At 47.3% G+C, this 27,274-nt stretch overlaps 1 protein-coding gene across 1 annotated transcript in view; it reads left to right on the top strand.

The window, feature by feature from the left end:
• The window catches only part of LOC127582148 (multiple epidermal growth factor-like domains protein 9), a 199,302-nt gene extending 175,114 nt beyond the window's left edge, over positions 1–24,188 (top strand). The window contains exons 5-6 of the mRNA XM_052037198.1: positions 7,662–7,925; positions 18,701–24,188. Of these exons, the coding sequence (XP_051893158.1) occupies positions 7,662–7,925; positions 18,701–19,158 (722 nt within the window). The 3' untranslated portion in view covers positions 19,159–24,188. The remainder of the gene's footprint in view (positions 1–7,661; positions 7,926–18,700) is intronic.
• The last annotated feature ends 3,086 nt before the right edge of the window (positions 24,189–27,274 follow it).

Raw genomic sequence — 27,274 nt, 5'->3', positions numbered from 1 at the left:
TATTATCCTTCCCACCCCCCAAAACACAGGGGACGTTATTTAGCAAATGGTAACCAGGCTAGAAGAGGATTAACTGTGTTCAGTTTGCACAGCTCTCAGTTTTAAACTCACGCCAAAAGCTTCAGAAAACAGTGCTTTGAAAGTCATACTTTGAAAAGTATGACTTTCAAAGCCAAGAAAAGTAATCAAAGTAGAAAGAAATGAAATAGCAGTAGATACTGGGGTAAAACATGTACTGTCACTGAAGCTTAAAAATATCCTTGAATTAAAAAGAATTACCAGCTACATGTGAAGTGGGTTATTATTAATCAAAAACAAATAAAACTGCAGATGCTGGAACCTGAAACAAAAACAGAAAAGCTGGAAGAACTCAGTCAGTCAGCATCTGTGAAAAGGGAAACCAGTTAATCTGAAACATTAACTGATTCCTCTTTCCACAGATGCTGCTTGACTGACCCTTCCTGCATTCCTGTTTTTGTAATTAGTTAATCATCAGCAATGGAATGTTGATTGAGGGGAAGCTGAGGCGATGGTGGTTTTGACTGTACTGACAGAGGAGAGGGCAGGATTAGGTTTGTCTTTGCTTACCTCTGCAGCAGTATTGGTTCAGCTGTTGTTATGGAGGTGAGTTTTGGTGCCCAGTTTGCAGTTATGTCTCCATGCACTGGTATTCCAGTCTCAAACAGCGCAGCAAATCTGACCAATTGTAGGAAGAGCCTGTACAGTTTGAGAAGGATAAATAGAAGCTGAAGCGATTAAATTGTATCGTGGAATGTGGTGAATGACTAGAGCTCGTGATGTAAGGGATCATTTGCAGCTGTTGCAAAGCTGGGAGGAGTGAAGGAGCGAGGTCCGTGCACACAGAGCGTTAACATACCAGGAGCCACAGAAAGCTATGGAAGGGAATGCTGGGCATTACCTGCAGAGGAGCAGAGGGCACAGGTGCAGGTTAATGCTACAGGTGTACAAAGCTCTGCGTAGACCATCCTGGGCTCGGTGAGCATCACACCTTACAGAGGAGATATTGGTCTCAGAGGGAGTGACATTACGATAAGAGACTTTTCTCTTTCAAATAGTGGGTGATGTGACAGAGGCCTTTAAAATGATGCAGGGTTCTGATAGAGAGGACACAGAGAGAAGTTTTCCACTGGTGGGGAGAAGCAGAGCGTGAAGCCATCAATGTCAAATGGTCACCGAGATGTCCGGCGGAGAATTGGGAGAAACGTTTCTACTCAGAGTGAGGAAGTGGAACCTGCTTCCACAGCCATTGGTGAGGCAAAGAGCGTTCTACATTCCTCTTCAAGATCTGAATGTTGTTGGCAAGCCAGCATTTATTGACCATCCCTCTGTTGCTCGGGATGATGCTGGTGAGCTGCTGCCTTGATCATGTGAAGCTGCTCCCATACTGCTGTTAGGCAGGAAATTCTAGAATGTAGATAGGTACTCATAGAATGTAGATACTCAGCAGGTCAGGCAGCATCTGTGGAGGGGAATGAAGGGTTGATGTTTCAGGCCAAGACCCTTCACCAGGACTGGAAAGGAAGAAGGCAGAAGCCAGAAAGACTATTGGACCAATGACTAATTGGACTATTCCAGCAAGTAGGGGAGTCAGGAACTCGAGGAATTCAAGCCGCCTTTCAGGAGTGAGTTTCGGAAACATTTCTACTACTTCTAAGCTCTCTCCCACAAAAGGCAAGATGGTGGGTCCTCTGTGAGGATCTAGTTATCCAGAGACATGGTACGACAGACAGAATTATGGAGTAGTTCAGAGAGCAGCCTGCGGGCTGAGAGGGCCTCGGCTTTTGTCAGTCGGTGAGGAGAGAGCTTCCAACCACACTTATCACCAGAGAGTTACTTCAGTCCATATTCAGGCCACTGAGGGGACGCCATTTTCCCTGCTCACTTGGGCTTCAGGTAACTCGAGGGTCACTTTAATCAGATATCCAGCCAGAAGTCAGCAGTTGGGTGATGGCAGAGGCAGAGGAATCCATCTGAACGTACAGTGAGCTGAATGGTGTCATTTCAGATGAATGTTGCCCTCCCCAAGCTATTACTTGCTTCCATCAGTGGTTGATGTCCCAGCCCCTGGCTGATGCTTTTACTCATCCACGGGGTCATTATTCGAGGCACAGTCAGACCCTTTTGCCTTTCGTCAGGACACAGTGTAGTCCGTTAATTCCTCCAGCAACAAATCTCTCCCAAAACCCAGTGAATCTGGTTTTAATCATCACTGCTGCTTGGGGTCAGCCTTGTGATGTTTTAGTAGGATTGCCCTGTGAGTGACCACACTCGACGGTGCTGACAGGCAAGACAAACAGAGCAGGCTGTGATTAGACCGGACAAGTCTAAGTGCTGGAATTTACATTCTCTCATTTAAACCTATAAAATCCAAAAGCTGCATCTTGTCAGATGTGAACATCGTTGTTTAATGCATCACCACGTGGGGGATTTGAAGCTGAGTGCACACCCTCTAAATCCTGCTCCCTGACCCACTCCAGCCTGACCCAGACCACCACAGACGGTGTGTGGGGCTCACAGTCACTGGGCCTTGCTGGGCCTTGCTGGAATGCTGTGTGGGGCCAGGGGATGTGAGTGAGGTCCTGAACAAATACTTCTGATCGGTATTCACCAGGAAGAAGGAGTGGAGGGTAGAGAGTTACAGTGATATTCTGGAACATGTCTGCATCAGGAAGTGTGGGAGATATTAGTGCACATTAAGGTGGATAAAGCCCCAGGGCCTGGAGAGGAGATTGCTGGGGCCCTGACGGAGATTTTTGTGTCTCTGTTATCCATGGGTGAGGTAGCCGAAGACCGGAGGACAGCTAATGTTATCCCTCTGTTCAAAAAAGGGCAGTGGGGATAAACCAGGAAACTACAGGCCGGTGAGCCTTACCTCAGTGGTGGGAAGTTGTTGAAAAAAGTCCTTAGGAACAGGATTTATGTTCACTTGGAAAGGCAGGAACTGGTTAGGTATTGTGCAGGGGAGACGATGTCTCAAATCTGACTGAGTTTTTTGAGGCTGTAACTAAGAAAATTGATGAAGTTGATGATGGATTTTAGCAAGGTTTTTGACAAAGCCCCACACAGGAGGTGGGTGCGGAAAGTTAGGGCATGTGGGATCCAAGGTGTGTTGGCAGACTGGATCCAAACTTGGTTTGGTTTAGTGATGGGGGACAGAGAGTGGTGGTGAAGGGGTGTTTCTCTGACTGGAGGTCTGTAACCAGGGTGTACTACAGGGATTGGTGCTGGGACTGTTGTTGTTTTATCATGTGTACAAGTGACTTGGACGAGAATGTAGGTGAACTGATTAATGTTTGCCAACAACACAAACATTGGTGGAGCAGTAGATAGTGAAGCAGGTTGTGAAAGGATACAGAAAAACAGATCAGTTGGAAAGTTGGGCGGGACAGTGACAGATGGAATAATCCGGATAAGTGGGAGGTAATGCACCTTGGGAGGTCAGATATTAACAGGACATACAGAGTAAGTGACGGGGACTTCAGGAGCGTTGATGTACAGGCGGACCTTGGGGGGCAAGTTTTTAGCTCCCTGAAGATAGTGACACAGGTGGACAGGGCAGTGAAGAGGGCATTGAGTACAAGGGTTGGGACGTCATGTTACAGCTGTACAACACGTTGGTCAGGTCACACCTGGAGCACTGTACCGTTCTGGTGACCACACCACAGGACAGATGTGGTAGCAATGGAGAGAGTGCAGGAGAGATTCACCAGGGTGTTGGCAGGAACGGAGGGCTTAGTTCTGTACAGATACAGTATTTAAAAGGTGTTTGGACAGATACATGGATCGCAAAGGCCTAGAGGTTTACGGGCCTAATGTGATTAGTGTAGATTGACATCATGTACAGCATGGACGAGTTGGGCCGAATGGCTTGTTCCTGTACTGTACAGCTCTCTGACTGACTCCATGCGGGGTGTCAGCCCCCTGCTGTCACAGCCCCCGGCACACAGCAGCATCAGCAGCAAGTAATTGAAACAGGAAGCCAGGTGGCAGCCTAGCTCAACATCAGGACAGAGAATCCTGAGCAGGTCTGTCTCCGTCGCACACGTCTGAGTGTTTGCCTGTCTGGGGTGATCTGTGTGGGTGGGAGGGGTCTGACCAGACCCCCACTGTGATCCAGAATCATTTAAAGCGCTGTCTTCAGCTGGAGGCAGCAGCCTTTGAGGAGGAAAGGGGTGGATGTTTACTGATGTCTTGGCAGTGGAGTACTGAACTAGGACTTGTGTTCTTGAAGAATTGTGGCAGCGTGGATATAAACCTAGCAGTGCAACAGTAAGCACAGGTTAGTAGTGGGGTTGTTTTCAGACTGGCGGGGCGTACGCAGTGAGGCGTGCACAGTGAGGTGTGCACAGTGGGGCTCCCGGAGGTTAGAGCTTGGATCATTGCTTCTCCTAATGTGTATTGATGGCGTGGATTGGGGAGCACCGGTACAACTTCCACTCTTGCAGGTGACACAAAAGGTGGAGACAGAGTGAACTGTGAGCAGGATGATAATGGACTCCAAGGAGGACCAGACAGCACAGGGAGGGGGATGTAGGTTACATGCCCCGTTTGTGGGAAGTGTCAGGGTAGCTGGAGAAATTAGTTTAAAAGAATTGGCAGTACTGAGCTTTTGAGGTGTAGATTGCAGCAGAGAAGTGCGATCGACCTTTGTGGACCATGGCTGAGCCACAGCTGGAGTATTGTGTCTCGTCCTGTGGGGGGGGGGGGGGGACACTGTAAAGGCTTTAGAGAGGATGCAGAAGAGATCACCAAAACCATCCCAGGGCTGAGGGACTTTGGTCCTGAGTACAGACCAGAACAGTTGGTGGAGACGCAGGAGACTGCAGACGCACACACAATCTGCTGGAGGAACTGAGCGGGTCGAGCAGCGTCTGTGGAGGGAGAGGAATGGTAATGTTTCGGGTCCAAACCCTGCATCAGAGTTTGCTGGAGGTTAGCGAGAGCTGAGAGAACACTGCGGAAGCCCTGAAGCAGGACCTGAAACCTCAACAATTCCGTTCCCCCCACAGATGCTGCTCGACCTGCTGAGGTCCTCCAGCGCGTTGTTGCTGGAAAGTTGGTGTCCTCCTCAAACAGAAGACTGTACTTTGACAGAGTATTTAACATGGTGAAGGATTTAGGCAAAGTAAACAAAGGGAAGTGTCCCCATAAAGTAATCGGAAAGGGTTCAAGACCCAGGCGACACAGAATGAAGGTGTTCGGCAAGAGAACCAAAAGTGAGATGATAAGATAGGATACCTTTATTAGTCACATGTACATCGAAACACACAGTGAAATACATCCTTTGCGTAGAGTGTTTTGGGGGCAGCCCGCAAGTGTCGCCACGCTTCCGGCGCCAGCACAGCATGCCCACAACTTCCTAACCCGTACGTCTTTGGAATGTGGGAGGAAACTGGAGCACCCGGAGGAAACCCACGCAGACACGGGGAGAACGTACAAACACCTTACAGACAATGGCCGGATTTGAACCCGGGTCGCTGGTGCTGTAAAGCATTACGCTGACCGCTACACTCCCGTGCCTGAAGTGTTTCCAGGCAGCGAGTAGTCAGGGTGGGGGCTGCACTGCCGGGAGGGGTTGTGGAGGCAGATTCAGTTGCCATATTCAAAAGGGAACTGGATAAGTATCTGGGACGAAATAATCTGCATAATTTGGGAGAGGGTGGGGCAGTGGGTTGTTGTTGGATTGTAGGTTTGCATTTATAGAAAACTAGTACAGACACATTGGGCCGAACAGCCTTCTTCCCTGCTGGAACCATTCTGTCATCTGACGTTGGATATTACTGTGGTCAACCAAACAGTGATTAGAATTAGCGAACCATATGTCAGCAGCTTGGCGTAAGAAAAAATAAGATTAGTATCATCTCTCCCAGCTATCCTAATGCCACAGAATCAGGTTTATTATCACTGACACGTCGTGAAATGTGTTGTTTTGCGGCAGCAGTACAGTGCAAGACATAAAGACATGAAAATTACTATAAGTTACAAAAATAGATAAATAGTGCAAAAGAAGAATAATGGGGTAATGTTCCTGGGTTCATGGACTGTACAGAAATCTGATGGCAGAGGAGAAGAAGCTGTTCCTGAAATGTTGAGTGTGGGTCTTCAGGCTCCTGTACCTCCTCCTCGATGGTAGTAACGTGAAGAGGGCATGTGAAAAAAAGTTGCCCCTCAGTTTCCTATTAAATCTCTCCCCTCTCACCGTAAACCCATGCCCTCTAGTTCTTGATTCCCCAACCCTGGGAAAAAGACTGAGTGCATTCACCCTATCTGTGTCCAGTTCTGGTCGCCTCATTATAGGAAGGATGTGGAGGCGTCGGAAAGGGTGCAGAGGAGATTTACCAGGATGCTGCCTGGATTAGAGAGTATGGATTATGAGGAGAGACTAAAGGAGCTAGGGCTTTACTCATTGGAGAGGAGCAGGATGAGGGGAGACATGATAGAGGTATACAAGATATTGAGAGGAATAGATAGAGTGGACAGCCAGCGCCTCTTTCCCAGGGCACCAGTGCTCAATACAAGAGGGCATGGCTTTAAGGTAATGGGGGGGCAGTTCAAGGGAGACGTCAGAGGGAGGTTTTTCACGCAGAGAGTGGTTGGTGCATGGAATGCGCTGCCTGGGGTGGTGGTGGAGGCTGATACTTTGGTGAAGTTCAAGAGCTTGTTAGATAAGCATATGGAGGAATTTAAGAAAGAGGGATATGTGGGAGGAAGGGGTTAGATAGTCCTAGGAGTGGTTTGAAGCTCGGCACATCATGGTGAGCCGAAGGGCCTGTATTGTGCTGTATTGTTCTATGGTTCTATCTATGCCCCTCATGTTTCTATACACCTCTCTAAGATCACCCTTCATTCTCCTACACTTAAATGAAAAAAATCCCAACCTGCTCAACCTCTCTCTATAACTCAGGCCCTCGAGTCCTGGCAACATCCTCGTAAATCTGCTCTGCACTCTTTCCAGTTTAATGACATCTTTCCAATAACAGGGTGACCAAAACTGAACACAATATTCCAAAAACAGCTTCACCAACATCATGCACAACTGCAACATAACATCCCAACTCCTGTATTCAGTGCCCTGACTGAAGGCCAGCGTGCCAAACGCCTTCTTCACCAACCTGTCTGCCTGTGATGCCACTTTCAGTGAACTATGTACCCCTAGGTCCCTTTATTCTGCAACACTCCCCAGGGCCTTACCATTGTGTTGTGACTGTGTTTGGGGCTGTGTTGGAGCTGTGTTTGGGGCTGTGTTGGATCTATGTTTGGGACTGTTGGATCTGTGTTTGGGGCTGTGTTGGATTTGTGGAGCTATGTTTGGTGCTGTGTTGGATCTATGTTTGGGACTATATTTGGGGCTGTGTTGGATCTGTGTTTGGGACTGTGGGGCTGTGCTGGATCTGTGTTTGGGGCTGTGTTGGATCTGTGTTTGGGGCTGTGTTTGGGACTGTGGGGCTGTGCTGGATCTGTGTTTGGGGCTGTGTTGGATCTGTGCTTGGGACTGTGTTTGGGACTGTGGGGCTGTGCTGGATCTGTGTTTGGGGCTGTGTTGGATCTGTGTTTGGGGCTGTGTTTGAGGGTGTGTTGGAGGCTGTGTGCCATGGAGAAACCTTGTCCCTAAGCCTGGTTTTGTTCCTTCCTCTGCGCAGAGTCGGGGGAGCCGGTGTGTGACCACTGTCGGCTGGGCTACTTTGGTGCACACTGTGAGGAGTGTGCGGACGGCTACTACAACTCAGACAGTATCTGTGTGCGCTGTGAATGCAACAACAACATTGATGCAGAGAGCAGGCTCCCGATCTGTGACTCCGAGTCTGGCCGCTGCCTCAGCTGCACATCCAACACCACCGGTTTCCACTGCGAGGAATGTGCGGAGGGTTACAGTGGTGACGCCCTGGCCGGGGGCTGCTGGATAGGTAAGGATCTGCCCGGGAAAGGTGGGATTGTGCCTGGTTTGGAGCCCATACCCCAGCCAGCTGGTCAGTGCCTCGTGCAATGAAACCTGGTGTTGGCAGCATGCCCACGGTGTGGACCCACCGTCTCTTCCAGTATGCTGTAGATGCTGCGTGAACCGGTCCAGTGTGTCTGTGCCCTGTACCAGTCACTGGGGCGACCGTGGTGATGCCTAACCCAACCTGAACTCCAGCTCAACCCAACTCTAACCCAACCCAACCAACCTAACCCAACTCCAACCCAACCCCACACAACCCTAACCCAACTCAATCCCACCCCATCCCTAACCCAACCCAAACCCAATGCAACCCTAACCCAACATCAGTCTCAACCCATCCCTAACCCAACCCATCCCCAACCCTATCCAATCCCAAACCCAACCCAGAACCACCCAACCCAACCCCAACACAGCCCTAACCCTACCCAACCCCATCCTAACCCAACCGTATCCCAACAATGTGAGAAGTATTAAGAATAAAGGTGATGAACTTAGAGCACGGATCAGAACATGGAATTACGATGTTGTGGCCATTACAGAGACTTGGCTGTCGCAAGGGCAGGAGTGGCTGCTTGAGGTTCCGGGGTTTAGATGTTTCAAAAGGGATAGGGAAGGGGGTAGAAGGGGTGGGGAGTGGTATTGCTAATCAGGGATAATATCACATCTGTAGTAAAGGAGGACATCATAGAAGGATCGACTATTGAGTCCATGTGGGTGGAAGTCAGAAACAGGAAGGGAGCAATCACTCTATTGGGAATATTCGGTAAGCCCCCAAATAGCCACCGGGACACTGCAGGTAAGTAGGCAGATTTTAGAAAGGTGCAAAAATAATAGGGTTGTTGTCATGGGAGACTTCCCCAATATTGATTGGCACCTCCTTAGTGCAAAAGGTCTAATGGGGCAGATTTTGTTAGGTGTGTCCAGGAAGGATTCCTGACACAGTATGTGGACAGGCTGATTAGAGGAGAAGCCATACTGGATCTAGTACTAGACAGTGAACCTGGTCAGGTGACAGACCTCTCAGTGGGCGAGAATTTCGGGGACAGTGACCACAACTCCCTGACATTTAGCATAGGCAACAGACAACATGAGAAAGTTTTTAATTGGGGGAGGGATAATTACGATGGCATTATGCAGGAACTTGGGAGTGTAAACTGGAAGCAGATGCTCTCAGGGAAATGCACAGCAGAAATGTGGAGGTACCAGAGGATTGGAGAATGGTAAATGTTGTTCCCTTGTTCAAGAAAAGTAATAATGATAATCCTGGGAATTGTAGACCAGTGAGTCTTACATCAGTGGTGGGCAAACTATTGGAGAGGATTCTTAGGGACAGGATTTACGAGCATTTGGAGAAGCATAGCCTTATTAGGGATAGTCAGCATGGCTTTGTGAAGGGCAGGTTGTGCCTCATGAGCCCAACTAAGTTTTTCGAGGAGGTGACAAAACAAATAGATGAAGGTAGAGCAGTGGATGTGGTGTATATGGACTTTAGTAAGGCGTTTGATAAGGTTCATCCAGAAAGTCATGAGGCATGGGATCCATGGAGACTTGGCTGTGTGGATTCGGAATTGGCTTGTCCACAGAAGGCAGAGGGTGGTAGTAGATGGAGCGTATTCTGCCTGGAGGTCGGTGACTAGTGGTTTTCCACAGGGATCTACTCTGAGACCCTGCTCTTTGTGATTTTTATAAATGACTTGGATGAAGAAGTGGGGGGATGGGTTAGTAAGTTTGCAGATGACACCAAGGTTGGAGATGTTGCGGATAGTGTAGAAGGTTGTTGTACGTTACAACAGGATATAGGAAGGATGTAGAGTTGGGCAGAAAAGTGGCAGATGGAGTTCAATCCGGACAAGTGGGAAGTGATACACTTTGGAAGAACGAATATGAAGGAGAAGTATAAGGTTAATGGCAGGATTCTGAGTAGTGTGGAGGAACAGAGGGATCTTGTGGTCCGAGTCCATAGATCCCTCAAAGTGGTCGCGCAAGTTGGTAGGGTGGTTAAGAAGGCGTATGATGTGCTGGCCTTCATTACCGAGGGGATTGAGTTCAAGAGTCGCCAGGTAATGTTGCAGCTCTATAGAACTCTGGTTAGACCACACTTGGAGTATTGTGTTTAGTTCTGGTTGCCTCATTACAGGAAGGATGTGGAAGCTTCAGAGAGGGTGCAGAGGAGATTTACCAGGATGCTGCCTGGATTGGAGAGCATGTCTTATGAGGATAGGTTGAGCGAGCTAGGGCTTTTCTCTTTGGAGAGATGGAGGATGAGAGGCGTCTGGATAGAGGTGTATAAAATTATGAGAGGCATAGACAGAGTGGACAGCCAGCACCTTTCCTCCAGGTAATTTTTTTATACAGAGAGCAGTGGGTGCCTGGAACACACTGCCAGGGGTGGTTGTAGAGGCTGATACTATAGGGAGATTTAAAAGGTTCTTAGATAGGCACATGGATGAAAGAAAAATGGAGGGTTATAGGCTGTGTAGGAGGGAAGGGTTAGGTTGATCACGGAGTAGGTGTTTATATAGGTCGGCACAACATGGTGGGGCAAAGGGCCTGTACTGTGCTATGTTATATGTTAACAAAACCCCAAGTCTAACCCAACCCATCACAGCCCAACCCAAACCCAGCCCTAACCCAACCCAAACCTAACCCATCCCCAACCCATCCCCAGCCCAACCCAAACCCAGCCCTAACCCAACCCAAACCTAACCCATCCCTAACCCATCCCCAGCCCAACCCAAACCCAGCCCTAACCCAACCCAAACCTAACCCATCCCTAACCCATCCCCAGCCCAACCCAAACCCATCCCCAGCCCAACCCAAACCCAGCCCTAACCCAACCCAAACCTAACCCATCCCTAACCCATCCCCAGCCCAACCCAAACCCATCCCCAGCCCAACCCAAACCCAGCCCTAACCCAACCCAAACCTAACCCATCCCTAACCCATCCCCAGTCCAACCCAAACCCAGCCCTAACCCGGTAAGCAGCAGAATGTTAACAAGTCCATACAGTCGGGCATTGTCACCAATCTCAGTTCAGTTGGGCTGAGGGTGTGAAGTTTTTAATAACCAACAAACCTGATCTTGCTGGAGATTGTTGGGAGCTGAGAAAACACCCGGAACCGACCCAGAGTTCCAGCCGCAGCTGGTGTGAGGCAGGAGCCACGGTCTCATTGGCTCGGACAGTCCTGGAGCCTCACTGCACAACGCCCTGCGGTCGGGTTCTGTTTTCTGCTGCTTCACGTGGTTATGTTTAATGATGCAAAGCCAGAGTTCAGCGAGGGTGCCGGCTCACAGCGCGTTCTCACTCCTCTGACCACGGTCACAGCCCACTGCGTCCTGCATCCAGTTATCCACCTGCAGCGTTCTGGGGAAATTGTGCCAGAAGCTTAAAAACTAATTAAGTGTTCAGCATAAATCTGGTGGGTAGCGGCTGGGACTCCTGCACTAACTCTGCAACCCTGCTACACACCCTCTTCCCTCATTATCTATAACCACTCCGCACTGGCAGAATGGTGTGTGAACTGGGCTGACATTTCTTCAGACCATCCGGAAATACTTCAAAATTTCTGCTGCAAGGGATGTTTAATGTCAGGATTTTCTCCTTGCATTGTTTGGCAGTCTGCTTTCAATGCAAAGATGCGAGCAGGGTTACATTTGGAGATAATTACGGGAGTGCTGAGCACAGATGAGCTCCCGCTGAGGCGACTGTCAGCTTCAGGTCACCTAATAATCACAGCCTTCTTTATTAGGTTCATTGCCTGCAACCTACCTCCTCCATCCCCTGCACCACCCCCACCCACCTCAATCCCTGTTCTAAAAATGTTTGTCAGAACCTAACATCGTTCATAATCACTGGAGAATGACAAAGCCCAGAAGGAGGTGTTTCCATTGAGGCTGTGCTGGTTCTCAAAGGAGTCTCCATTCAGACCCTGTTCTTTCCCCACCTACTTCAAATTGTCCTGCTGAACTGCTTATCCAGCCGTCCTTCGAAGGCTGCTTTTGAATCTGCCCCCTCCCTTTCAGCACAACTCACTGCAAACAAAAACAAAACCACTTGATTCTCCCCTTCCCTTCCCTTCCTGACATCTCTGACTCTATCACAGGGGAAGGACTGCTATCTAGTGTCCACCAGAAGCACACAGACTCCCACAGCTACCCTGACTGCAAATCCTCCACCCTGCTTCCTGGAAGGACTTGATTCCGTTCTCCCAGTTTCTCCGTCTCCATCTTATTTGCTCTGTCGACAGCATTTTTCACATCGGTGCCTTTAAGACATCTTGCTTTTTCCTCAGCTGTGGATTCCCGTCCACCAGAGTTGAGAAGACTGGAGCCACATGTTTGTTTCCTGCACCTCTTTTCTCCCATCCAGGGCAAGGCGAGAGTTCCCCTTGTCCTCACCTTCCACCCACCAGCTTCCACATTTCACAGTGCAACCTCAGGAATTTCCATCGCCTTCAATGAGATGCCACCACCAGACACACATCCCCCTCTCCTGCGGAATTCCTAAGGGAGTGTTCCTTCCATGACTCCCTGCTCCACTCTTCCCTCTTCTCATGGCACTTTCCCACATAACTGCAGAAGAAGCAACACCTTCCCTTCTCAGTATCCAAAGACCCACCATCCAGGTGAAGCAACGATTCATGTGTAGTTCTCCCAGTTTACTGGACTGCGTTCAGTACTCCTGATGTTTGCTCCACGGCCCTGGGGATTGGATCACCGCTTTGCGGAACACCTGGGTTCAATCCACAAGGCCGACCTCGAGACTCCAGTTTTCTGTCGCTTTAACTCTCTGCCCCTTTCTCACTCCGACCTCTGTAGTCGGCTACGTTCTGCCAACAGGACCCATCGTAAGTGAAGGGATCAGCACCTTGTCTTCTCACCCAGCACATTACAGCCTCGGGATATTGAACCTCACTGTTTTGGCAAAGCACCAGGTTTTCTCTGTACTTCTGTTTCCATTTATTTCCATTTTTCTGTGTCTAACTGACAGTTTTTAAAGTAATTGTCACCTTGACAACCTTGGTCTGCATCCTATCAAAGGCATTCACAGACATGATGGAGGATCTCACTGAAACCTACCAGATACTGAAAGGCCTGGATAGAGTGGATGTGGAAAGGATGTTTCCATCAGTGGGAGAGTCCAGGATCTGAGGGCTCAGCCTCAGAATAAAGGGACGTCCCTTTAGAACTGAAATGAGGAGCAATTTCTTCAGCCTGAGGGTGATGAATCTGTGGAATTCGTTGCCACAGACGGCTGTAGAAGCCAAGTCATTGGGTCTATTTAAGGCAGAGATTGATAGGTTCTTGATTGGTGAGGGGGTTAAGGGTTATGGGGAGAATGGGGTTGAAAAAAATCTGCCATAATTGAATGGCGGAGCAGACTCAATGGGCCGAATGGCCTAATTCTGCTCCTAGATCTCGTGGTCTTATTCCCTCTTCGCTCTCTCTGCAGTTTAAAACACACTTCTCACTTCACCAGTTCTGTTGAACCAGAAATATTGACTCTTTCTTTCTATGCAGATGCTGCCTGACCTGCTGCGTATCTCCAGCATTTTCTGTTTTCATGTCATGGAGAGATTGAGCACAGAAACAGGCCCTTTGGCCCACCGTCCATGCCATCCCTCAACGACTCATTCACACTGATCCCATTTCATTCTCCCCACATTCCCATCAACTGCCCCCAGATTCTACCCCTCACCCACACACTAAGGGCAACTTACTGTGGACAATTAACCCACCGACCCACAGAGCTTTGGGATGTAGGAGGAAACCGGAGCACCTGGAGGAAACTTGCATCGTCACAGGGAGACCGTGCAAACTCCACACGGACAGCGCCAGAGGTCAGGACAGAACCCAGGGTCTCTGGCACTGTGAAGCAGGGGCTCCACTAGGTGCTCTGCTGTGTCCTCAGTTTGTCCAGCTTGGAAGTGTAAAAAAGAGTAGGCCATTCAGCCCCTCAAGCCTGCCCCACCATTCAATATGGTCATGGCTAATCATCTGACTTCAGTCCCCTGTTCTCACCTTGCCCCCTTATCCCTTGATCCCCTCAGCTACAAGAACTACCTCTAATGACTCAGCCTCAATTACCTCATGTGGTAGAGAAATCCATGCGTTCACCACTTCTCCTCATCTCAGTTCTAAATGGTGTTGAAGGTGCTGATGTGTATAAGGCTGGGTAAGTCCCCAGGGCCCGACCAACTGTATCCAAGGATGTTATGGGGAGCAAGGGAGGAGATTGTTGGGGTCCCAGCAGAGATTTTTGTATCTTCTTTAACCACAGGTGAGGTAATGGAAGACTGGAGAGCGGCTAATGTCGTGTCTTTATTTAAGAAAGGAAACATGGATAAACCAAGAAACCACAGCCTAACATCAGTGGTGGGAAAGTTATTGGAGGGGATTCTGAGAGACATAATTTATTTGCTTTTGGAAAGGCAAAGGTGGTCAGCGTGGCTTTGTGTGTGGGAAATCGTGTCTCACAAATTGAATTGAGTTTTTTGAAGAGGTGATGTGTTAATGATCTGGATGAGAATGTAGGTGGCGTGACCAGAACGTATGCAGAAGATACCAAAACTGGTGGAGTAGTGGACAGGAACAAGGTCTAGAACTGGGATAGTGGGCAAGGGAACGGCCGGTGGAATTTAACCCAGATAGGTGTGAGTTGATGTGTTCTGGGAAGTTAAACCAGGGCAGAACATACACAGTGAACAGCAGGGCCCTGGGGAGTGTTGTAGAACAGAGAGACCTTGGGGTACAAGTGCATAGTTCCTGAAAGTGGCGACACAGGGTATTGAAGAATGTATGAGGAATGCTTGCTTTCGTTGGCCAAGGCACTGAGTACAAGGGGTGGGGCGTCACGTTACAGCTATACAAAACGTTGGTTAGGCTGCACTTTTGGAGTATTATGTGCGGTTCTGGTCACCACACTACTGGAAGGATGTGGTTCAGGTAGAGAGGGTGCAGAAGAGATCCATAAGGATGTTACCTGGATTGGAGGGGTTGAGTTATCAGGAGAGATTGGATAGTCTGGGTCTGTTTGCCCTGGAGTGAAGGAGGCTGAGGGGTGACATATGGGACCATCATTATATTTGACCATCGTAATTATATAAAGTTATGAGAGGCATAGATAGGGAGAATGGCCAGTGTCTGTTCCCAGGGTAGGGGTGTCTAAAACTGGGTTGAAGGTGAGAGGGAGGAGGTTTAAGGAGGATCTGAGGGGTAAATGTTTCACACACAGAGTAGTCAGTATCTGGAATGAGCTGCCAGAGGGGGCGGAGGCAGCAGCAGAAACAACATTTAAGAGGCATCTTAACAGGTACTTGAAATAGCAGGGCACAGAGGGATACGGAATTAATCCTGGTGAGTGGGATTGGTGTGGATAGGCATGGTGGTCACTATAGACACAGTGGGCCGAAGGGCCTGGTTCTACGACTCTATCCTGTATGTCTGTATGGTGAAAACAGGAGAACTCAGTCACAGGAGCTCAATTCATTGTTCTTGCCCATGATCAATTCCGACCCCTTTACTGACGCAGAGAGTACAGCTGGGAGCTGACAGAAGCCCCAGATTCCCACTTCACAGTTGGGCTTGCAGAGTGCAGTTAAACATTTCTTAGTCAGCGAGGAGGCAGCTGCGACAGTTTCACACGTCCAGTTTGGAGAGCATTCTGTGGGGATATCCGGGGATCAGTGAGCATTCTGTGGGGATATCCAGGGATCAGTGAGCATTCTGTGGGGATAGGTGGGGTTCAGTGAGCATTCTGTGGGGATATCCGGGGATCAGTGAGCATTCTGTGGGGGTATCCGGGGTTCAGTGAGCATTCTGTGGGGATATCCGGGGATCAGTGAGCATTCTGTGGGGATATCTGGGGATCAGTGAGCATTCTGTGGGGATATCCGGGGATCAGTGAGCATTCTGTGGGGATATCCAGGGATCAGTGAGCATTCTGTGGGGATAGGTGGGGTTCAGTGAGCATTCTGTGGGGATATCCGGGGATCAGTGAGCATTCTGTGGGGATATCCGGGGATCAGTGAGCATTCTGTGGGGGTATCCGGGGTTCAGTGAGCATTCTGTGGGGATAGGTGGGGTTCACTGAGCATTCTGTGGGGATATCCGGGGTTCACTGAGCATTCTGTGGGGATAGGTGGGGTTCATTGAGTATTCTGTGGGGATATCTGGGGTTCAGTGAGCATTCTGTGGGGATATCCAGGGATCAGTGAGCATTCTGTGGGGGTATCTGGGGTTCAGTGAGCATTCTGTGGGGATAGGTGGGGTTCAGTGAGCATTCTGTGGGGATATCCGGGGTTCACTGAGCATTCTGTGGGGATAGGTGGGGTTCATTGAGCATTCTGTGGGGATATCCGGGGTTCAGTGAACCTGTTGCACAGACATAAAGAAAGTCACACTTGTAATTTATTTCATTTTTATTTAATCCAGTTACTTTCCAATAGTCTTTGAATTTGAGCTGCTTATTAAGGGCAATAGTGTCATTTAGTAGATCAGAGTATACTGAATGATTTCACATAGATGGTGATTTTGATTTTATGCAGTGAAAAGCCATGTATCTGAAAATGAAGTCATGGTTCATAAAAAGTTCCCGCCCGACATCAAAAATTGATACAGCCCTTCCATCCATTGTGTTTCTGTTTAACATGACAGGTTAAAGTATTTTTAATAATTGCTTAAATTGCTGAGTGCTTATCACCGTAATGATAAGCTCTTCACAGGACTTAAGATGCTAATTGAATTTATTTTTTCCCTTCTAACCCTGGTGATGGTGGAACATGGTGGAATGTGGCCTGGTTTCATTTGCCTCGCTGGGTCCCTGTATTGTCTTCCACCATCACCAACCAGTGAAGGAGGCTGCAGGTCCGACCCTTGTGCAGCACATGGGTCCCACGTTACCTTTAGGTACTTTGGGTACTTCACATATCATTCCTGTCAGTATTGAACTCGCTGAGAGGCATCAGACAACACTTCTCTGAACACAATGATGATGCATTGCTTTATTAAATATTCTGTTTTGAAATGCTTATCCATTATTCATGATTAATAACCGGTGCTGGTAACTGTGTGTCATCTATGGGACAATTGGCTAAGTGGTTGATGTTAATGTGGTGCAGTCTGATACAAATGCCAGGGGACCTCAGGGACAGAGCTGCAGGAACTAGCAGATGGCACTTTATTGCTGGTAAGTAGTTTCAGTAATGAATTCAGTGAGAGTGAAGCTGGAGCACTGCCCTTCTATTTCTCTTGTTCCAGGTTAAAAAAAATCAAAGGACACTATTGAAATGTTGTGGTGCAGGCAGAGCAGGGGTAAGGTGAAAGTGCTAACGATGTTTTTATACGTTACACAAATATATTTCAGTTCTAAATTGGAGGTAAATTGGTTTATTATTGACACATGTACTGAGGTACAGTGAAGAACTTTGTTCTGCATGCCATCCGTACAGATCGTTTCATCATATCAGTGTATCGAGATAGTACAAGGGAAAACAAGGGCAGGCACCGTAGTGTAGCAGTTAGCGTAACGCTATTACGGCGCCAGCGACCCACATTCAATTCCCGCAGCTGTCTGTAAGGAGTTTGTATGTTCTCCCCATGACTGCGTGGGTTTCCTCCAGGTGCTCCGGTTTCCTCCCACATTCCAAAGATGTACAGGTTAGTAGGTTAACGTGGGTGTAATTGGGCGGCGCAGGCTCATTGGGCCAGAAGGGCCTGTTACCGTGCAGTATAAATAAAGATTTTTTAAATAACAGAATCAGAATAAAGTGTTATAGCTACAAAGAAAGTGCAGTGCAGGTAGACAATAAGGTGCAAGGTCATAACATGGTAGATTGTGAGGTCAAGAGTCCATCTTATTGTACTCTTGAGGTCTGTTCAAGAGTCATATAACAGCAGGATAGAAGCTGTCCTTCAGCCTGGTGGTATGTGTTTTCAGGCTTTTGTATCTTCTGCCCAACGGGAGGGAAGAAAAGAGAGAATGTCGGGGTGGGTGGGGTCTTTGATTATGCCAGCTGCTTTACCAAGGCAGTGAGAAGTGTAGACAGAGTCCATGGAGGGGAGGCTGGTTTCCGTGATGTGCTGAGCTGTGTCCACAACTCTCTGCAGTTTCTTGTGGTCTTAGGCAGAACAGTTGTCACACCAAGCCGTGATGTATCCGGATAGGATGCTTTCTGTGATTGTGTGGTTCATGACCTGGATTCTCCCAGTTCCTCATGGTTCGGTTATTTACGGAGGGAGGGCTTCTCAGGGAAGGTACTTATAATCAGCACCATTGTGGAGCTGCCAGCTCCTGTGCCGCCAGTTACTTTCCATGAGGCAGCTGGTACAAATACCCATTTACTGTTGGTGTCTTTTTGGCAGTGATGCAGATCTCATCAGAATTCCTCCACACCAGCCAAAACATCTACTGCCTGGCCTTCAGAGCAGGACAGTATCTCATCACAGAAATGTCAGAATAATATTGGGAAGCAGATGCTCAGAAAGCTCCTGAGGAGCTATGTGTTTCTGGTTGGGATTTGCTTCAAGGCTCTCCCAGGGTGCTATTCTTAACTCTGTTCCTCTACAGATGCTGCCTGACCTGCTGAGTGTTTCCAGTATTTTCTGTTTTTATTTCTGCATTTGCGGTTATCTTTATTCCTAGTTACTGTTGTATTCTCTGTGACCCACCTTTAATTAATTGGGATTATTCCTTCCGCAGTGTTCATTAACCACTTTCTCTTTCTCATCCCCCGACACAGAAATAACCACAGTGCTGCCCACAACCTCCACAGAGCTGGGTACCAGCACCACACCCACAGCCACACCGGTTACTAACAGTACAGTGGGTACAAATGACCAGACATTCCTGTCGACAGTGCTGACCACCACTCAGGGCAGAGTGAGCACATCCGCCCCAATCGCCCCCGAAATCTCATGGACCCGGTTCAACATCGTGGTGCTGGTGGTCATTATCGCCGTGGTGGTCCTCCTCATGGGCTTTGTGGCGGCTGTCTACGTTTACCGAGAGTACCGAAACCGGAAGCTGAATGCTCCATTCTGGACAATAGAGCTGAAGGAAGACAACATAAGTTTCAGCAGTTACCATGACAGCATCCCCAATGCTGATGTATCTGGGCTGTTGGAGGATGATGGCAATGAAGTGGTTCCAAACGGACAGCTGACTCTTTCAACACCAATGAACTCGTACAAGATATAAACAAACTTAAAGACTACTGCAAACAAAAGATTGGAGAACGGACTGCACACCATGGACACTGCAGCAAGAACACTCTGTAAAGCAAGCACGATGCAGATGCTACTTAAAGATGGAGTGAGGCTTTGCTGAGCTGAATGATGTTCCTGAGAAGTCTGCAGCCGATGAATTGAGTTTTGTTTACTCTATTCACCAGTGTAAAACACCCCAAATGAATTTCTATTTTTGTACAAAGCTAAGATGCAACGATGTCCAGGTTCAAATCTTCTCCCAGTATGGAGAAGATAGATGATTAGTTAAAGGACATTACCTACCTAAAGCAACATGCAAGTATTGTGCATTACAATGCAACTGGAAAGACTTCAGTTCCTGTGAGCTTGGGGTAAATAATTTTATAAAACAATGACTGGAATGTTCATTGAGGGCAAAGATTTTACAAGATGAGAAGCTCTTGGATTCTTGTTTGTAAACTATGGACAGTTTCTAATGGTTGCTGAGGGAAATGGCAATAATTGTGTTAGGGCCAATATGCTTCCAGTATTGAATGCATTGGGACCGCTACTGATTCACAATGAAGGAGAATCTTGGACTCCAGCCTCCTGCTGCACTCACAGTGGTGACTATTGATGTTACATCTCAGGAGAGGAGGAATTGTGATCTCACTGTAGATGTTGAGTGAGTGGGTGTTTCTAACAGGTTAACATCAGGTGAGCATACAGTAGGTATCCAACTGGCCACACTATAGATTCTTTGGTCAAGTCAGGAATGCCGATTGTAAACTAAAGCCTTAAAAGGCCCCCTACTTGAGAATTGTAAGCACAGACAGGGCCACAGGATGCTTTGGTGCAATTGTAGATTGCTGCAAAACCCCACAAGCTAATCACCTGAATGAGTTCTTTAATTTAACGTATGAAGAAGACCTTTCTCAGCCTGCAGCACTCTCGATATGAAGAAAGATTGGCATTCAGTCCAATTCCATATAACGAGACTTTTAGGCAGTCTTAATTCAAAAACGAGACCCTGTTTGGGGGTGAGGTATTCACAAACGAGCCCATTCTGGATCAGTCTGCCAATAAAAAAATGAAGGGAATGATTTTCTGATCAAGACTCAGGAGGAAGAAGTGATTAACCACTGCCGCTCTGTGCTGCAGTTACTCACGAGGAGGATGTGGTCAGAGGAGCTGAGGAACCATCGCCAACCATTGTCCTGCCCCTTGAAGGCTTCATGTTATAGGCCCGTGTCCCATTCTTCCTGTCTGGGCTCACAAGCACCCATTCCGGCTGTTACAGTGAGGAGAATATCATGGTAAATGGAATTGTTCACTGTCCCAACTTCATGTGTGCATCCCATTGTGTGTTCCCTTGGCATCCCATATCTCCTGTCTGTTTGCTTCATCACTTCCCTTGGACCAAGACCTGACAGACCTTCATCGCTGGCACTGCAGGCCAGAGCTTTGATCACCCTGTTAATCAGAAGTCCCGTACATGGGGAGGATGATAGGTTACGGCTGTGGTACTCCCTGATCATTTATGGATAAAGCTGTAATCAGTGATCTTGCCAATGGGTAGCTCTGACTAATGGGTTCTGCTTTTTGCTTTTAAAGATGAATTTACCCAGTGGTGGTTTGGAGCTGATGCTTTGTCCATGTCCACTTAAGCCAGAGTGTAATGCTTTCATTGAATATTTCTCTATACTGGGGTTTCAAAGCCCACAGGATCCAGCACAAGGCTGTCTAGTTCTATCCCACAGAACCTTGCCTTTCAGACCTTGCTCTGTCACCAGTCCTCAGTGGCTCAGGTTCTGGGGGTACATCACCAGTGCACCCGTGGCCTCGAGTTTCCCTCCTTGCACACCACCTCCAGCACCTGGCCTGATCTTTACTTCACACCCAGGCCACGCCACCCTGTGTTCCAAGTCATCTCCACCTCCCGCAGAGTTACCCTTTGTGGCTGTGCTAGCTCTCTGTGAATGGGTCACCAATTCCCAATTAAAGTTTTTCTCTTCAAGTAATTATCCAGTTCCCATTGAATATCTTCCCATCTACCTTTCAGGCAGGTATCCCAGACCACAGCAACTCAGCAAGTAAACTGTTTCTTCATCTGGCAGACACAAGAGGCTGACAATGCTGTAATCTGGAGCAGAGCAACAGGAGTTCCACCAGCAAATTGTTTTTTTCTCCATCTCCCCTTTTATTGGTCCCCTTCACTCAGTGTACCAAGCCTCCGGACACTGGAAGTGGTTTCTCCTAATCAAAACACATCCTGATTTTGGACACCTTCATGAAATCTCTCCTTCCCTTCTCTCCTCTGACTGGAGGAGCCCCAACCTCTCCAGTCTCACCACAGAACAATGAAGCAATGTTCTGTGTGTGTGAATGCCCCAGCTTCTCCCAGTCCCCCTGAAGTGGATCAACCTTAAGCTGCTTCGGTGGCTCCTCTGGCTTCCTCCCTCCCTGCCTTTGGTCCCTCCACCATCTTAAGGAACCCCCTCACCACTTCCCACTAGCAGGCCACCTACTCTTCCTCCTCTGTGAGGAAGGGCTAGGAAAGGCTAACCTGCATTTTTATAGCGCCTTTCACACCTCCATCAGGACAGCCCAAGGCCCTTTAAGACCAGTAAGGTACTTTTTAAAGTGTAGGCACTGTTGGGATGGATGTTGAAGAAGATTTTCTTTTAAAGTTCTTCTTACAAAAATCTGAAGTAGATCATTGGATGGTAGTTACTGATCCAGCTGAATTATTTTAAATCTGCAGAGAGCAAGGTTCTTGATCCACTCCCTACCTCCCTGCTCCTCCGCCTCTTCTCAGCAGTTCAGTCAAACCTGAATACTTCTAACTTGGAGTGAGCTGATGAAAATTGCAGATATCATTCTTCACAGGGTGGTCCAGTCATAGTGGGAAAGCAGACGTTGTCTATTGAGTAGACTTTAAGGATGGGTACTCTGTTTTCCAGGCCTCCTTCCTTGCTCCCTCTCCACTAGTATCATCACCACAAAGGCTGCCTCACTCCACTGTGCTCTCTGGCCTTCCCCCATTTTTTGTTACAGGATATCTACATTCCAGATCCAACCCTCACAATGGGAGAAAGGGGACATGGCCACAGGGTGGTTTCAACAAATGCCGCTGTCTGGATGCACTGTCCCCAGGATGGTCGGTACACAGCAGATCATGGAACCAGGGGACAGTGGATCAAAGAGATCTCAGGTCATGCAGGAGGCATTTTGTTGCTTTGATGTGTTTGGAACTGAGCTGGTTACCTCACACCTGTGTACTTTGTGCATAGGGTGAGGTTTCCCTTTTTGGAGAAGGGCCTAGTGTTTCCAGGTGATGCACTGGGAGAGGAAGAACTGAGAAATGTGAACGTCCTTCAGCTCCATAAATATCGGCGCCATTGGCCAACCAAACCTCCAATCACAATGTTTGTTAATTACAGGATCTGTCACATATTGACCACTAAAACATTAGCTTCTGGAATTGGTGGAGACATTGTAAAAGGTGTACTATGTAACACAGTATTGGATATAAACTACAAGTTCATATCCTTGACGCACAAGATACTTGGCAATAACTTTCTTCTTCAGTGATGCCACATATATTGGAGATATTTGATTATTTGATTACATTCAAATGCCTTAGTTTCAATATTTTGCAGACTGTTAACATTTATAATTCCATGGTCATCAGATTTGAAAACATCCAGCTTGGCAGCATCAATTCATTTGTGTTGAAGCCATAGTGATTAGTTTGTTCAGTAAAAGATTCCCACGTTTTCCAGTTGAAGAAGATACAACAGTTCCAGCACTTGCTTTTAATGGACAACAGTTTGTGGAAACTGGTTGTTTGCTACAAGGCAACTTTATAAAGAAGTTTTAAAAAATTTGTAAATACTTGTATTTAGAAAAGAGTGTGAGTTTAAAGATGTTTATTGACTGAGTACATACTTCTTTCCCTAAATGTTAAGTGTTTGTATTTATGTATAAAGTGTCTAGAACCTGTAAAATGTTGCTGATTTTGCAACATTAACTTTGCTAAGTTTCAGTGAGGAGACGGGTGCTGGGGAGATGCTGCTTCCAATACTGCTTTGGCAATCAGGAAGGACCGGTGTGAATAACGTAACTAATTAATAGAAATGTGCAAATCATTCATTGCACATCCATTCCTGCAGTGTTTCAATGAGTGAACGATAAGGAGTGCTATGGCATTCTGCTGAGCATCAGAAGCATTTTTTTTAACTTTGTGGGGTGGGAGAGCCATTGTCATCCGAACAGTCACCCTGTACATCAGTTTAGAGCAAAGCTGTACAGAGGGGAGCGGAAGTAGTGATGTAACAACAACCCTAGCGAGATTGCTGCTTAATCTTTCAAAGTTAGACCTGAAAAAATGTTTGTTGACAAAGTTAAAGCCGGTAATAAACATGCAGTGTGCTAGCCTCTGACATAAGGACATTCCTGATCTGATGCATACTTCAAAGCCAGTGGAATCTCTGTGTGTGGGTTTAAATATCTCATTACTCATACTGCATTCCAGAAATGAAGAGTCTTTGAGGCACTGGTAATTCATAAACAGAGTATGCCAATGACTAATCAGATGCTATGTAGTGGTATAAACACACAAATCAAACCTCACCAGTCAATACTAATATCAGCCCAGATGATTATGCTGTGTATGCCAGGTTTTATTCTCAGGCACCATAGACACATTTCCACTCTGCTTGTCAAGTTGTTAAAGCTTCTTATATGAATATTGGCATTAACATTTTATTAAGGCGATTAGTGCCAGACCCTGGGCTAGATTACTGCTCCACCACTTGACAACCTTGCTGAGCAATTTTACGACTTCATTCACAGGTGAGAGGAGAACCGTACAGCAGGAATGGATGTGCAATGTCAGATATTTCCACTGCACTCTAACAGTAACTATTACTAAAATGGTCTTGTGGACACGTATATATTGACAGGAGTTAAGAAATCCCAACCTTGTATACCTTTGTATTCCCTTATCCTGATTTGAGTTTACAACATACTGAAACATGACCAGTGAATAAAAAATGTTTAAATAATACCTTGATTGTCTTGGTATATTTTATCACTGGGCTCCGAACTTGTCAAAGCATTTCAAAATAGTGCAGTGGAAGAACAGTTCAAGGAACATCAAACCCCTGGAATTGGTGGCAGGGAAACACTTTGCTGTTAAGATGGGGAATAGTTATTTTCACTGAGTGTTGAACAGAGAAACTTCACTGTGGAAGTTTGAATAAATTCAGTGATGATGTGGAGTATGTGGGCACTGAATCTATGGAAACACAGTGAGGTGAAGGAATCAGTGTCAGTGTGGAGAGAACACGGACATCATCAGCTCAGATGGAGTCCAAGGCCATGAGAATGACTCATCACAGTCTCATACAATTTGAGTGCTCTAGCAACACACACAATGCTTATGCAAACCTTCACCCATAGGCAGACACAAACCTACTCCACCCAGTCATGAACCAGAATGGTGTAGTGGAAAGCAGACTCTCACACCCAAATCAACGCTCCAATGATCTCCCCTTAGTACAAAATGTCTGACTTGGAAAATTATTTGCCCCATGTCCAAGACACTGTTACAAGCTGCCCTTCCTACACATTTGCCAGCAGTATCACTCAAGTCCAATTGGTGGCAGTCTCCTCACCTGAGTCGGAGATGTGTGGTTCAGCCCACACTTCCATCCTGGGCAACGTGAACTGCTTCTGGCATAGCAACAACTTTGATGCGCTGAGGGGACAACAGCTCCATCGCTACTGGTGCTGAGAGTGAAGTTCTGGGGATAGTTATTCAGTGCCATGGCCAACATTCCTCCCCATCTGGGAGTTAACACAGGACTTTCTGGCCAACACACAATCTGCTGGAGGAACTCAGTGCGTTGAGCAGCATCTGGGGCGGGGGGGGGGGGGGGGGGGAGGAATCGTTGACATTTTGGGTCCTGATGCAGGGTTTCTACCTGAAATGTCGACAATTCCTCTGCCCCCACAGGTGCCGCTCGACCCGCTGAGATCCTCCAGCAGGTTGTTTGTTGCTCCAGATTCCAGAGTCTGCTGTCTCTTGTCGCCTCGACCTTCTATCCGTTCATTGGCTGCCACCTTTGAACAAATAATTAAAACACCTGTGCTTCAAGAGTGATAGGAAGGTGTTTTGAGAGAGAGGGTCTGATCTGATGTAAGATGCATACTGGGTGTTCTTTTGTTCTGACCATTCATTAATCCAAAATGTTCACATCAGTGCAACGATCACTTGACTGTTTCTAGATTATATTTGGGTCTGTCTGCTAAACATAGAACATTACAACACAGTACAGGCCCTTTGGCCCACAATGTTGTGCTGACATTTTATCCTGCTCTAAGATCTATCTAACCCTTCCCTCCCACATAACCCTCCATTTCTCTATCATTCATGTGTCTATCTAAGAGTCTCTTAAATGTCCCTAATGTATCTGCCCCCACAACCTCTGCCAGCAGTGCGTTCCACGCACCCACCACTCTGTGTAAAAAAATTACCCCTGACATCCCCCTTATATCTTCCTCCAATCACCTTAAAATTATGTTCCCTCATGTTAGCCATTGTCACTCTGGGAAAAAGTTTCTGACTGTCCACTCGATCTATGCCTCTTATCATCTTGTACACCTCTATCAAGTCACTTCTCATCCTCCTCTCCAAAGACAAAAGCCCTAACTCACTCAACCTATCCTCATAAGATATGCTCTCCAATCCAGGTAGCATCCTGGTAAATCTCCTCTGCACCCTCTCTAAAGCTTCCACATCCTTCCTATAATGAGGTGACCAGAACTGAATGCAATACTCCAAGTGTGGTCTAACCAGAGTTCTATAGAGCTGCAACTTTACCTCGCAGCTCTTGAACTCAATACCCCGACTAATGAAGGCCAACACTCCTTAACAACCCTATCGACCTGCGCAGCAACCTTGAGGGATCTATGGACGTGGACCCGAAGATCCCTCTGTTCCTCCACACCAGGGGCTTTGGCCAATAATTAGGAAATGGGAAGTTTGATTGTCCTTTGAATTTTCTGCAAGTCTTACTGTGTCTTACTGTGTCATGGTATTAGTGAAATATTTATCCTCAAACTGCACCATGTCTTTGAAACCCAAAATAAATTGTAAAGGTATAGAGTTATACAGCACAGAAACAGGCCCTTCGGCCCAACTGGTCCATACCAACCAAGATGTCCCATCCACTGTGATGCTAGGGGAACTCAGCAGGCCAGGTAGCATCTGTGGAGAAAAGCAGGCAGTCAATGTTTCGGGTCAGGACCCTTCCTCAGGACTGAAGATAGGTCCTGACCCGAAATGTTGACCACCTGCTTTTCTCCACGGATGCTGCCTGGCCTGCTGAGTTCATCCAGCATCATTGTGTTTTTCATCCAGATTCCAGCATCTGCAGTCCTTTGTTTCTCTAAGATGCCCCATCCAAGCTACCATTTGCCAGTGTGTGGCCCATAACCTTCCAAACCCTTTCAATCCACGGACCTCTCCAACTGTCCTTTAGAAGTTATTATTGTACCTGCCTTTCATCTTTCTTTGAATTATTACACAGGAGGCCATTCGGCCCAGCCAGTCTGTACTTACATTTATGCTCCACTCCAACCTCCTCCCAATCTTCTGCATTTCTTTGGCCTCTTATATTCTTACATTGTCTCTCCCTGAAAATCCACTTTGCTATTTGCACTAACAGCTCCGTGAGAAAATCCCACATTCTCACCATCTCTGGTAAATCCTCAGCATGAAAGGGGGACTTCCCTTCTGCTCCATGACTCAACATGGCCTCCTTGGTCTGATGTCCATAAACGGGTGATGCTACTCAGTTAATTGTGAGAGAACTTTCTTGCTCATTCCATCCACAAAAAACAAATATAAATTAAATGTTATCGAAAAGTTGCCTGGTACAAATCATCCAATGTTATAACATGAACAGTAAAAGCTCAGAGTTGGAAGAATATTGGTGATGAACCTGGTAGCATTGTTAAAGGGCAAATGTTGGCAGTGACCCCTCCCAAACACAACTTGTAAATAAATGAAAAATAATGACATTTCAATCACGTAACGTTCGAAAGCCCCATTAAGGCAT

The sequence above is a fragment of the Pristis pectinata genome, chromosome 23, assembly GCF_009764475.1.
Source record: "Pristis pectinata isolate sPriPec2 chromosome 23, sPriPec2.1.pri, whole genome shotgun sequence".
Classification (NCBI taxonomy): domain Eukaryota; kingdom Metazoa; phylum Chordata; class Chondrichthyes; order Rhinopristiformes; family Pristidae; genus Pristis; species Pristis pectinata.
This window is presented reverse-complemented; position numbering and strand designations above follow the sequence as displayed.